This window comes from Embiotoca jacksoni, unplaced genomic scaffold (assembly GCF_022577435.1).
Source record: "Embiotoca jacksoni isolate LCO1_2020_lvr unplaced genomic scaffold, fEmbJac1.0.p SCAF_1, whole genome shotgun sequence".
Lineage (NCBI taxonomy): Eukaryota > Metazoa > Chordata > Actinopteri > Embiotocidae > Embiotoca > Embiotoca jacksoni.
The window spans coordinates 21,835,262-21,848,491 of record NW_027185229.1 but is presented as its reverse complement, the minus strand read 5'-3'; the positions used below and the strand labels follow the sequence as shown (position 1 = coordinate 21,848,491).

The 13,230-nt window shown below is 41.4% G+C and overlaps 1 protein-coding gene across 1 annotated transcript in view; it reads right to left on the bottom strand.

Moving 5' to 3' along the window:
* The window catches only part of cbfa2t2 (CBFA2/RUNX1 partner transcriptional co-repressor 2), a 37,848-nt gene extending 24,618 nt beyond the window's left edge, over positions 1-13,230 (bottom strand). Inside the window, exon 1 of the mRNA XM_069147625.1 lies at positions 12,867-13,230. Coding sequence (XP_069003726.1) covers positions 12,867-12,894 — 28 coding nt within the window. The 5' untranslated portion in view covers positions 12,895-13,230. The remainder of the gene's footprint in view (positions 1-12,866) is intronic.

The window sequence follows — 13,230 nt, the reverse complement described above, 5'->3', positions numbered from 1 at the left end:
TTTTTTTACAGTTTACATTACAATTGTGAGGAAAGGGCTTTCCCGTATCGTTTTTTTTTTTTTTTTTTTTAGACCGAAAGCGGCGCTTTGTGCTGCTTCAGGTGTAAGTGTTGGGTGAAAGGTGCTATAGACAATTCAGGAATTCCAGTTTCAGTCACAGAATGTGTTTCCAGGCTTATCAGATGCCAAAACGCTGCACAGCAGTTTGTAATTTTCACAGTCACCATTTTACAAAGTTGTCAGGGGAGCACCTATTTTATCTTCACAAAGTAAACAGTAGCAATACAGTATTCCTTTAACAAAGTAATTCACTGGAAATTTGCACCTGCTCGTGTTTAGCAATGAAGCACCAAGCATTGTGACATTGCATTGCACAGATTTGAGGCTACTTCCACACTAATATTCACATTTTAAAATGCACAACTTTTGCTATGTATACACCTGGCATCTACATGACTCCAGCCTTTTTAAATCACTCAAATGGAGACTTTTTAAAACTCTGCTGAACCAAGTTTTAGTTTGAAAACTCGGGGATTGCATTTTAGTGTGGACGGATGTGTCTGTTCTGAATTCGCCTTTTTCACGAGACGCTTTTCTGGAGGAAAAACAAACTTATTCAGCCTTGACTATCAACTCAACATGGATAACGAATTACAAGCATTGCTGACCTTGTTGTCTATACTAGGAGCTGTTGTGCAGTTGAATTCTGCCTTTTATAATGACACTTCTTCCTATATGCGCATTCAAGTGATTATTTAAGTGATTTATGACTATTGTTGAGCAGCATACCAGCCGTACATGGAGCACCAGTGTTGCACCGTATTTGGTGACCCATCATATTTTGTAACCTGCCCTTAACCATATCTATCTGACTCCTTTTTGCCTAAACCTGACCAACACTGCAGGTCACAGAATCTCAGTCATCAAATACGGTGTGTTAAAGTTGTTTGGTGTCATGTCCAGTGAATTGTCATTTGATATCAAATTAGCTCTGAAATGGTATTAAAATGCTCCTGTGGCGAGATTGTTAATATTTTTAAGTATAATTTTTTAAATTAACACTCATTAGCATGGACCAATCCTGAGTCTAGTTCAACTTCTTTTTTGCTCAGCAGCTCTGTGTTGACACCCCTGCTGTGTTGACAGTCTGTCCCCATTCAAATGAATGAGAGGGCTGCGTTTTTTTTTTCCACGCACGGCTGAAGCCGCTTTGAATGAAGCATTACAAACTGTTTGTGCAGTGTTTGGCATCTGTTTAGCCTTCAAACGCATTAATCTGTTACTTCAACTGTTTTATTTGTCCTGAACAGTACCTGTGGCAACATACCGACACAGCCACACGCCCCCATCCCTCCCCCACCGCGACCGGGCTGTTTAAATGCAGCACCATTTTCGCTCTCTGCTTACGCTAATTGTCATTGTAAAGGAGGATTTTATACCAGAAGCAGTTGATGTACAAGGGATGAATAAAAGGGTCCCAAACAAGTAAACTATCCTTTGCTATAAATGTTTTCTTGTAATAGAAAGTCAACCTGCTGTATGTGTCTGTGCATATTGCATGGTTTTCATTTTCTGTAGCTGCTCGCATCTCGTGCAGCTGTTTGCCATTGTGTGTATATATGAGTGATAAAAAGTGAGAGAGAGTGTGACAGAACAAGAGAGTGTGCAGCATCTGTTTCTGTTCACACGCTCCCGAGCCAAACTTCCACTTTTAGAAAAAGTAAACAGCCCTTTTTTTTTTTTTTTTAGAAAGGGTAGAACAAACGAGATTGAGGCGAAGGAGGAGAAAGAGGAGAAGGAGGAGAAGAGGAAATCATTTTTTTTTAAGCTTTAGGAAACAAGATAGGAATCACTAAAATAAGAACAGTTTTCTGCTTGTGTCTGTGTCTACATTCAGAACCGAAGGAAGCTGCTGAAGACAAAAGAAGACATAAAGGTTCAGTGTGTCTTTTCCTTTATTTGCATGCATCTGTGTATTTGTGTCGTTCATCTAATTGACAACAACCCCTTCAATTCACCTTTAACACAGTCTTTACAATACTAAATAACTGAGCCACTGGTGAAAGCAATGTTTTTTAAGGTGTCATTACTATGACAACTGATGCAGATACAGCCCTGTCTATATACCTACATGAATACAGAAGTGGTGCACGTGGGGAAAGTGCATGTGTAAAAGAGGACTGATGGCTGATCTCCATTTTACTTCAAGGCTAATTACCCCAGCTGACATTTCACACCCACATTAGTAATGCAGCCAAAAAAATGGGCTATACTGGTATTGTCATGTTGCAGCAAAGGAGATAAAATACCAAGAAGCTTAAAACTACAAAATAATAATAATAATAATTTGCAAATATGCTAATGATGCTAGACTGATGACAGAACATGTAGACTACAAGGTTTTTGGTATGTTAAAAGTGCATGCAAATATTTGATTCGGCAACAAATTGCTGTAATTCAGAATGACTGAAGAGCTGCTAACTTTATATTTTGTCTGTGGGTTAACCTAATATTGATCTCAACAATACAATAATGTTATAAGGACCTTACAGTGTAAAATTCCCTGAATTACACATGTTGTGATATGGTGCTCTATAAATAAAATGAATTGATCAAGATAATAAGGCCATCAAGTTTTCACAACATCACCCCACACCCATTGAACTGCATCCCCATGATCCTGATCTTGTATGGACATCTCAAATGAGTCTCATAACATAGATATTTGAAAATATGAGATGCTGCCTCTAACACAGTGTGCAACTGGAATTACATTGATTTTTCACAAGACATCTCACAAATGGTGAGAGTATCTTGTTTTCAGCACACTGAAGAGTTTAAAAGGGTAACCCCAGTGATGGGATTTCACTGGGAGAGTTGCAGCCAAATCACTGTGAGATGATGACAAAGATCTTTAGTAAAGTAAAACAAAAAAAACTTTTGAGCCGCTTTGTATTCTTTTCCCAGCTGCAGCTTAACACTCTGTTAAGTCAATCTTTGCGATTTGCACGTGTATGTGTCTGTACTGTGAATGTGGCCTTATGGGTTTTTAAGCTTGTCTGACGTCATACAGTGTGGAAGTGAGCCAGAACAGCTCTCTCTACGGCCAAACTCACACCAGCCTTCACTTCACTGGCCAGAATGTCTCTATAGGCCCCTGACACAACAAAAACTAGAGCAAATAGAGGCATACTTGCTTTGTATTTAAGCTTTAGGGTGGCTAAAATATATTTTATAACTGAACCCACCACAAAATCAACTGATGACCACATGACTGGCACTGTTGTTGCCTCAAATGGGTTCGTGTTTATCGTGTTCAAAAGTAGAGTCCATATGAACACCACCCATGGCAATTTCAAGCAGTTATACTTTGCTTATGGAAGATGGAAAAAAAATAATCTTAAAGAGACCACATGCCTGCTAAAAAGACAAGAGTCCTCAATACAGGACACACAGCAAAGAGGACAAACAATCAGCAACAATGGCCCAAGATCATTAGTTTAGTGTGTCAGGGTCCTTTAAAATGTTCAGAGCTGGATGTCTGTCCCTCTTTCTCTCCACTCTCCCTATCTTATCTATTCGAGAAATAATTTTCGGGTAATCATTCGTTTTGTTGCTAGTTTTCCCACCAAACCAAATCAATGCTGCCCCCTTTCTCTCGACCCTTCTTACCAGCATGGCCCCCCTCCCTCTCCTCTTCCCCTCTTTGCCTCCATCTGATCACTGTTCAGACTCCTGATGTTGGCTAATCTGATGCAGCCATAGATTTACTTGTCTCATCTTACAAGGCCGCATTTTCCATTACATCCTTTACAGCACATTTATCTAATAGGGACATGTCATTTTCCAGGTCCGCGTCTGTCTGGAAGATCGTTTACTGTAAAAAAAAAAAAAAAGAAAGAAAGAATTCCCAGACATCAAATAAGATGCTTCTCGGTAGTAATCAAGGGTAAAGTGAGGGCTATTTTCTCTCTGTCTGCAGGGTCAGATAAATGATAGGTCATGCAAACAGAAAACAGATAGCGTAAAGCTCCATTTCACTATGTGTTGGTTCTGGACAGTGGCAATTAAAGAGTATTTAAGGATGTTGAGGTTCCCAGAACTTCCCACCCATACACATATATTGCACACAAACATTTTGCTTCTATTTCGATGCCCTTAAATACCAAAGAAACTGAAAAAAATAGCAGTTGGCTAACCACAGAAATGGACAAATCATTTCACAAACATGCCCTTTGACATAGGCTACTCTACTTTGTTTTCAGGGCAAAGCTTCTAATTTTGTGCCTCTTTCTGTTGTCACTTAGTATGTGGTTTAAGAGAAGGTTGGCCAATACCACAAAATTGGTTATGATCCAACACTGAGTAAGAACAGGGCAGGCTCACCAATATAAAAACTTTTTAAGACAGCAGTTTTTAAGTAGCTAAGGTACTAGAAAATGATGTCATGATTTATGAGGTGAATGCATTATTAATAGGATGCTATTTAATATTTCACAATCACCACCAAATAAATCACCTAACCTGAAGCTTGCCTACTTGCACAAGACTATTTTGGAATCCTTCTGATGCTATTTTATACAATTTCTCAAGACTTTGTATGAGGACTATCGATTTTGGCGTACTGCTGGCATGAAATGTACAAAATAAATGATTTTTGCAAATTTTTATACATATTTAGTTCACCCTGGTACAAACTGCCTCCAAGAAGCAGGCACATGCATGCACTCCAAAGTCTGACATGCAGGCCCACCATAAGCATTACAAGTTTAACCTGCTTTAAGCTGTGTGAATCACGATTGTCTTACAAATGCCAAGATTGTTAAGAACTGCAAAGCTGTGCACTTCCCTCAAGTCTGATACCAGCTCATATACACAGTCACCGTCTATAATGATTCTTGTACATGTTGAACTGCAACATGTGCAAAAGAATACAGAACAGAGGGGGCCTTAGGGCTCCTTTGATTTGTTTATTCCATGCTGAGACTTGCAGAGGCAGTTTGGTTAATATTTAGACAATTTATGGTGCCCGTCAATGATTTGCTTTATGACACTCTATACAGATTGAATATATACAGAGGCAATATAACACTTAAACCACTTAGGAATACTGTGTGGATCAATCTTTTCTTAGTTCACAATGGGAGTCATAGGTGTTATATTAAGATAGCTGTTGCTCAGGACATTGAGGTTTTAATCAATGTGACCGAGGTAGTAGAGCTCATGCCTCATAGCTCACCCTATGTGAACTTTTGCCTCAACATTTTTTGTGCCAGTCCAGTAATGAAATGTTAAATTTCATGGTGTATACTGTCACAATTGGAGCTCACTATATTTGCATCTTTGTGTGTATGCCAATAGAGGATGAGATAGAAACACAGGCTCGTCAAAACATTGCTCTATAGCACCTGAAATAGTCAAACACAGATGGGCTATACCATCAGACTAAAGATATGTCATATAACATATACACTATTTCAAATTTAATCAGATTTTTGGAACTTCCCAACAAGATGTGTCTTTTTGTGGGCAACAACACTTAAATAGTTTGAATAACAGGCCAAAAAAAAAGGATAAATATTCAAATTCTCTTCCTTACTTTGGGCATGGCTTCAGTTCAAACCTACACTGATTCCCTCAAGACTAATTCAAAGCTTATCTCAATTACATTAAGAACAAATGAGCGGCTTGTCAGGGGGGTCCCAAGGTGCTCTTACACAAAACAACCACTGACTGGTACTTTACCCCCTCCTGACATCCCACAAGCCCAAACACGCCTCTCCCCTCCGCTCTTCCCCCAACGTCTACCAACTTGCCCTCTCCCCACTCCGTCCTTCCATTCAAATAGATGTGTGCTCTCTTTTCAGTCATCCTAATATCACCCATAACAAATGAGTCCTGTATTTTCTTCTGTCCCCTCCTCTTCCTCCCCCTCCTTTCTCTTATTTCTCTGTCTCTTACTCTCTCTCCTTCACTCACTGCCGATGAAAGGCAGGCATTGAGCCGGCAGTGGCATTCCAAAACCTCAGGCCTCGGCTCCAGTGAGTCTGGCTATTCAACACTGCTGGGAGCCATTAGTTTAAGTAAGGCCTGACCCGCCTACTCACCCACGAAAAACCATCAGATCTCCTGTTACACTCCACACATGGAGGGGAGACACACGGCTGCTCTTCGGGTGCAACGACTGTGTCTATGTGTGTAATACAAGCCAGAGACAAGTAGAGATGAGTAAATATAAGAAGTGTGGGGATGAGGGAGAGTGAGAAATGCATGCATGAGTGTGTATTTATGAGTAAGAGGGAAAGTGAGTGAGAAAGTGTTGGTATGAGAGAGAGAGTGAGAGTGGCTGGATGTGTGCTTAAAATTTATGAGTGGTGGGTCACACGCTCACTTGGCTGCATCTTCCTAAAGTTTCCACACAGTGAAGCCAAGTGCAGAGCCAGACGCCAAACCCCCCTCACCAATAACTCCGCTTAAACGATATTCAACAACCACGCACTTTACAAACTCTCTGCAGCCGCTCCCTTGTTTAACTTATGGACCAGATACACAGTTGGGGATATCCATCTATGGCACTTACAATTAAATCCTTACATGCACCAATTTTGATAATTGGAAAATGATACCTTAGATCAGAACTTGCTGTGTGCTGCCAGCTTCACCCATTTGTGAGCACATAAACATGAATAGTTCTCATAAACAACTCCATGTTTGGGAGAAGTTGTGTCTTAAAAAGAGTGTGCGCTCTGTAAGACGTGGACAAGCCCACACACAGATGTAATACATGCAGTAAACATTCCTCTCAGGACAACAGGCTTTACTGTAGGGACAATACTGTTCTGCATGTTGTTCACAGCTCGCCAATAAAAGATTTGTGACTCTTAAAAATCTTTTATAGGGAATTAATTATGATCCTAATTTGAAATTCATCCTTTACAAATTAGTTTCTTTGTAAAGGGTGTCACTAATGAGGACAAACTTAACGGTCGGTTCTCTACTTATCACTGAAACATGGACACATTGCCCAATGTGCAAGGATTAAACAATAAATGTACGCATGATTAAATAATTCAAGAAAAAATACCAGTTCAAAAAAATGTATGAGAAAGTAAGAACCTTTTTGTAGTAAAGAATTCATGGAGTTAATGAGTTAATTAAGTGTTAGATCAAAATGAATATCAGCAGTGGAGAAAAAGTCACATCACAGGTGGCAAAGTGCTCCAATTAAGAATTTAACTTTCATATGTCACAATATCTCCAACACTTGTCATTGCCATCACACTGGCTGCTGCACTTTACTGGGCTGAGAAAGGCAAAGTTATCATTTCTGAAAGGCATGTGATGACAGCACCACCAATAACTTAATGTTACACTGTGTTTTTTTGGCCTGATGTGTGAAGTTTCCTGCTACCAGCAGTGGATTCTATATAAACCCTTCCATCTTTCTCTTTCTCCCCCCCGAGGCTGCAGGAGCAGCTGTGTTGTTCTCTTTCCTGTCGATGGCCACACCTGTGATCTGCAGGTGGTTCATCTGGCAGCGGAGCCGGGAACACCTGGCCAGGCAGAGATAGAGCCTCCAGGCATTACTCTGTGTGTGTGTGTGTGTGTGTGTGTGTGTGTGTGTGTGTGTGTGTGTGTGTGTGTGTGTGTGCGCGTGTGTGTGCGTAACAGTTTTCGGGATTTCTGAAGGGCTCAATTAAAGCTGAGGGAAAATAACGGCTGGTTTTGCTCAAACACACTCACGCACACATTCAGGGGCACGTGTTGGCATTTCCCAAGGTTAAGCCTCGGGGATGTTTGGTCTTGTCAGTGTCGCGATACAATCCTTAAATGTGTGTGTGGACATCTGATTGCTGCGGCATGTGTGGGTATTTACAGTTTTACTTGTTCTGGTTCTTTTTCATTTCAAGACATAACAAACGATGCCAAACTGCCTGCTGCCTTCCCAGTTGTTCTTTAGCATTAGCAGACCAAAATCCAACAAAAATCGAACTGAACTACAGGGGACTGATGCAGCACCTGCTTGGCTGTTGCTTTGCATACCCACGAGTGGTATGACATCTCGCTACGGTACTGTACTAGGACAAACAAGCAAAGACAACAAGCAGAGACACCAGCTGAGGACAAGACACATAAACAATAGCATCCAGAACATGATCCTCGCTGGGAGCAAGAGCAGACAGTCTGTCATGCAGGCTTGTGTGTGTGTGTGTGTGTGTGTGTGTGTGTGTGTGTGTGTGTGTGTGTGTGTGTGTGTGTGTGTGTGTGTGTGTGTGTGTGTGTGTGTGTGTGTTGCAGGAGAGCAGGGCCTAATGTCTGACAGCACAAGGCCCAGCAGGGGTGAAATTAGAGAAGGGACAGATGAGGTGAACTTGACAAAAGTCATACAACTCACAACTGACACAAGGGAAGAGCAGCTTGGTAGTGTTATTGACGCTGGATAAAATCTTTGTCACATTCACTGCACATGCGTTTGTGTCAAATATATAAAGGGAGACCAGACAAATGTAACCTACATTCAATTATTTATCACGATGAGAAACAGGGATTATCTGTGTCAGAACTTTTTGATTCTTGGATGTGCATGTTGCATATACTTTCCATAACCATTACACAGGTTTCATCTGATAATCAATGATAATTTCTGTGTATTAATTCTTATAATCTACCGAAATATAATTCGCAAAAGAAGCGGTAAAGGGTCATATTATAAATATTTCGATAAAAAGTAGGTGACAAATTAAAAGAGGATAAAAAAAAGGTGTGATCTTGTCTACATCTTGTCAGACCCTGCACAGACATTTCTCACACTGACTCTTCCACAACATGCTGTACAGCTGAATCTCAGCTTTCCTCTGGTAGATGACAGGCCAGCTGCAGTCAGACTCTGCATGGTGGCCAAATGAATGGGGAAGGAAAGAAGGGATAAGGGCAAAATAAATGGAGGTGCAAAAAGAGTGGGGACAGAAGGATATGGAGGGAATAGAGGGAACAAAAAAGAAGGAACAAAGAAAGGACGGATGGAGAGAAGCAGAAACATGAGACAGAAACAGGAGGTGAGAAAGAAGTGCTGGAGTAACCCTGGAAGGCGTGGAGAAAAAGGGTAACCAATGCTAACTCCTCTTTGTCTGCGCCAAGTGGGAAATGATAGAAAGTGGGGAGGTTGGGGGGGGGGGGGGGGGGGGGGGTGAGAAAGGCATGAGGAGTGGGAACTGAGGGAGACGGGCATTAAAAAAAAGCATAATGTGGTGATTAATTTCTTTCACTTGTTTTTTTTTCTCATTGCCCGATCACTCTGAAGTGACCGGGCCCTTTTGTTCCCATCAAATTTCCCGCCACTTAAAGGGGATGAGCGTATAAATGCCTGCACACAACCATAGGACCTGGATCTCGCCATCCTGATAAAGGATACGCAGATTTTTTTTTTTCCATGATGATTTAAATGAAACACTTTTAACAGATGAACACACAAAAGAAGTTTTAATCCCTTTTGGTTGAGTGTTTCAAAAGGCATATGACAAATATGCAAAACCACTCTCAAATCCTGCGAGCCGCCTTTTTGGAACAGTCAAATGTGTCAAAGCGATGTTTACGCTACCTAGTGACACCTGAATACAGAGGTCATGGTGGTGGCTGGCAGTATAACAAAATGACAGTGTTAACAACACTCAGGAGCCAAGCTAAGACCTGCAATCAAGAGTGAAAAGCACAGCTGGGTTATTTTTCAGAGGCAGAGAAGTGATGTTTTGTCACGGGGTAGACGAGCACGGACACTCTAATATCCCCCGTCTCCTGTAAGGCTGGTATTTCTGAGGATTGTTATTGCCGGGTGATCCACGGTGCAAGATCACATCTGGATCCTATCCTCGCAGCCGCTCTGCGCAGCGCTGCACGGCAACAAGAAACAGCTGTGCAAAACTGGCTTCAATTAGCCTCACATTCTCCCTGACAGTTAATCCCTTTCTACTCTCAATCTCTCACTGTTTTGTTCCTTTAACTGTTTGGTCACTCCTCTCTCTCTCTCTCTCTCTCTCTCTCTCTCTCCCCTTTTCTTTTTTTTAAGTTTTGCTTCAGGTTGCCACGCAGTCTGAAGTAATACACAGGGGAACACAGTGTGCTTAATTGGAAACAGACAATGGGACAGAAAGCTCAGAGGTCTCACGAAACACAGAACCTGACAAATCCTATCTGTTTGAAGACTGATGATGCCTTTTGCAGTGGTTTGGGATTCAGGACAAGTGAACTTGATAATAGACCGCAGAGATGATATATTTTCATTTCCTGCCAAAGGGTATTAAATGCTTCAATAGAATCAGCCCTAATTTAAATCTTTGTCTAAAATGTTCACAGCATAGGATAATTAACAGTAGATATATGGCACTGGCAAAAACAGTCTATGTAAACTGTCATTTTGCCACAGGTGATTAGTCAAACAGAAGATGTCAGATTCTTTGTTGTGGTTGACACATGTGGAGCATTGAGCAACAAGTAACCTGATAAATCAAGACCTTAAACATCTCTTTTCCCACCAAAACCACACTTAGCAAACACTTAAGTGGGATCCAACAGTGGAGCCCAGAACAAAATGTTGTCGCTCATCAGTCATTAGTCAAAACTCAGCTCAAACCTGTTCAGCTGCACACAATCTCAACTCAGCTAAACTGCACTGAGGAATCCAGCTCAGATTAGTCCTGTGATAGGAAATGGGAGCCAGATTTGAAGTAAGGGAGCCAATCTGATGGGCTTGATGAGCAAATCTGGAAGGTTCTGCATTCATTGTGGCCCTGGGGCCTGAGTAAAACACTAACAGGTGGTAGTGCTGGTGGAAAAGACCCACGCAGAGACCAGAGGGAGTGAGAAGATACTGGGCTCAGAGCCTGCACACACACAAACACACAGCCAAGCACATGCATGACACATAGCAATACACAGTTACAAGCATTTATAGCATGCAGAAAAGCACAAAAACATTCAATATAACTGTTTTGTGTATATATATATGTTCAACATACATAATTGAAATGTCATTTCACGTGCATAGAAACACAGACACGCATGCTTACACAGAGTTCACAAAGACAAGAAACGTTGCAGGGGTGACTCACAAAAGATCTGCAGGCACCTCTCGCTACCTCCAGCACGAGGAAATTCTCCCACATGGCAAAACACAAAGGGCCCACGTCTGGCAACACTAACAGTCCACTCAAGCCAAAACCAATTAAGTCTCTAATGCAAACCTGCAGGGCCCCTTTGTCGTTTATTTCCCCTTTTAATGTCAGAGGATTGGAATCTGACTCCATAACCCAGCCCAAAGAAAAGAAGAGATGAGGCAAAAGGGAAAATCATCGGGTGTTCCAAACTATGCACATGTTTTTGACTAGAGCTAATTGAATCAAGGGAGAATGGAAATGATTGACTAGTGTAGCAATGTTGAGACTACATGCTCTTTAACACATTTTCTCCCAGTGTGCATGGAGCATAAGTGCTTCCGAGAAGGCTATTTGGCTTTCTGTGTATCGTCACATTGCTCCAACTAAACAAGCAGTTACGGTAAAACAGAGAAATACTCATGTTTGACCATTTTTTAATCATAGTTGGAACCAATATTTTCCAAAACAAAAATTGGTTTCAAACTCAGAATCCATAATGTTTACAGTTTTATATTACAGTACACACTTTGCTGCTCCCTGCTGGCCACTGTCGCTCCATTACCATCTTCATTATCATCATCACCACCACAATATAACAGTCATGTGTTTATTGTGTGATTATGTGTCACTCTGTCGTGAAAAAGGGACCAACTGGAGTCCTCAGGGCAACATGTCAACAATAAAGCCCTCGGGCCCTGATGACCTCACTTGCATGCAGGACTGTACCATCATGAACCGCTGTTTAAATTGTCATTAGGTCACATATTATTACGCAAACAGAAGATGCCACAATTTTTGTTGGTTCTGGAGCACTGAGCTACAACATGACCTCATAAAAAACTGTTTTTAAACACATCTTCAGCCATCAAAACCACACTTGCCAAATATTTAAGTGTGATCCAGTCACACCACACTCAAGCCCTCGGGCCCCGCTGACTCCCACTTGCATTGCGGGATTGTACTATTGACCCCTGATGTAAAGCAGGAAGAAACTGCAGGCAAAGAGGGAAAAAAAAACTCCTCCTGGCATCAAGCAGCAGCTCCAGCCTGGTTTCACACCGCCTGGTGTTTTTGTCTTGAAAAGCTGTAAACTCCAGATGGTGGAAAGAGAGAAAAAAAACTTAGCCTGGTGGATTAAGGGCTCCAAATCCTCCGCTGAAAAGACACATAGACCACAAGCTGCTATTCAATCAAATGGGAGCATAATAGCTGTCTTGTGGGGCTATATGAGGGATAATGCATCCAATAGAGTATGTGTTATGCATAGTTTATTCTCACTCTTTAATAGATCCTAATGAGCGTAAGATCTTAGCAGACAAAGGGATGACTGAGTTTTTGTTTGCTCATTATAATGATTTGATATGATCTGAAGTAACACATTCAAAGGTCTTTTCTGGAGACTTAGCCTTCCCTGTGGGAGAAGACTGAAAATAATAGAGTGTTTTCTTTCCGCATTATGTAGATACAGCCTATAGTTCTGCTATATTTTCATTACCAGGCAAAGACATCTCTTTAGCTGAGAATCTGGCCCCTTAATTATGTAAAACACAAGACTCAAGGACATGTGGGCTATTTGTTATGACTCAACATTGTGCATCATATTGAGCAGGTGCAAATCTGTCTGTGCATACCTGTGGATCTATGTCAGATAAAAGTAAATCAGATGATTCATTTCAATCTCCACATGGAAAAACAATCACATGAAGGTTTACTTACAAGTTAAAGCACTCGGCATTCCGACCATGCCCTTCAGTATTTTTGAGTTTTCTGTCTCGCAGAATGATGGTTGATGCGATCAGTCTTTTCAAGTCTCTCTCCTTTCTCTTCGGCTGGCACTCCTCGGAATAAAACAAGCTCTAAAACACTTTTGATTTAAAGAAATAGACACGATCTGCAGGAGACGATCGATCCGGTTCACCGCGAGGCATCAGGTAGCTTTTCCTCAGACTGAACGGAGAAGACTTGAGTGGGCGGTACTATTAGTAGTAAGCATTTAACCGGAAAGCCAATAACGCTCCGTTACAGCAGGGAAACGGTGTCTCTAATGATTAACTCCGAGCGCCAACAATAGGACAGCAGC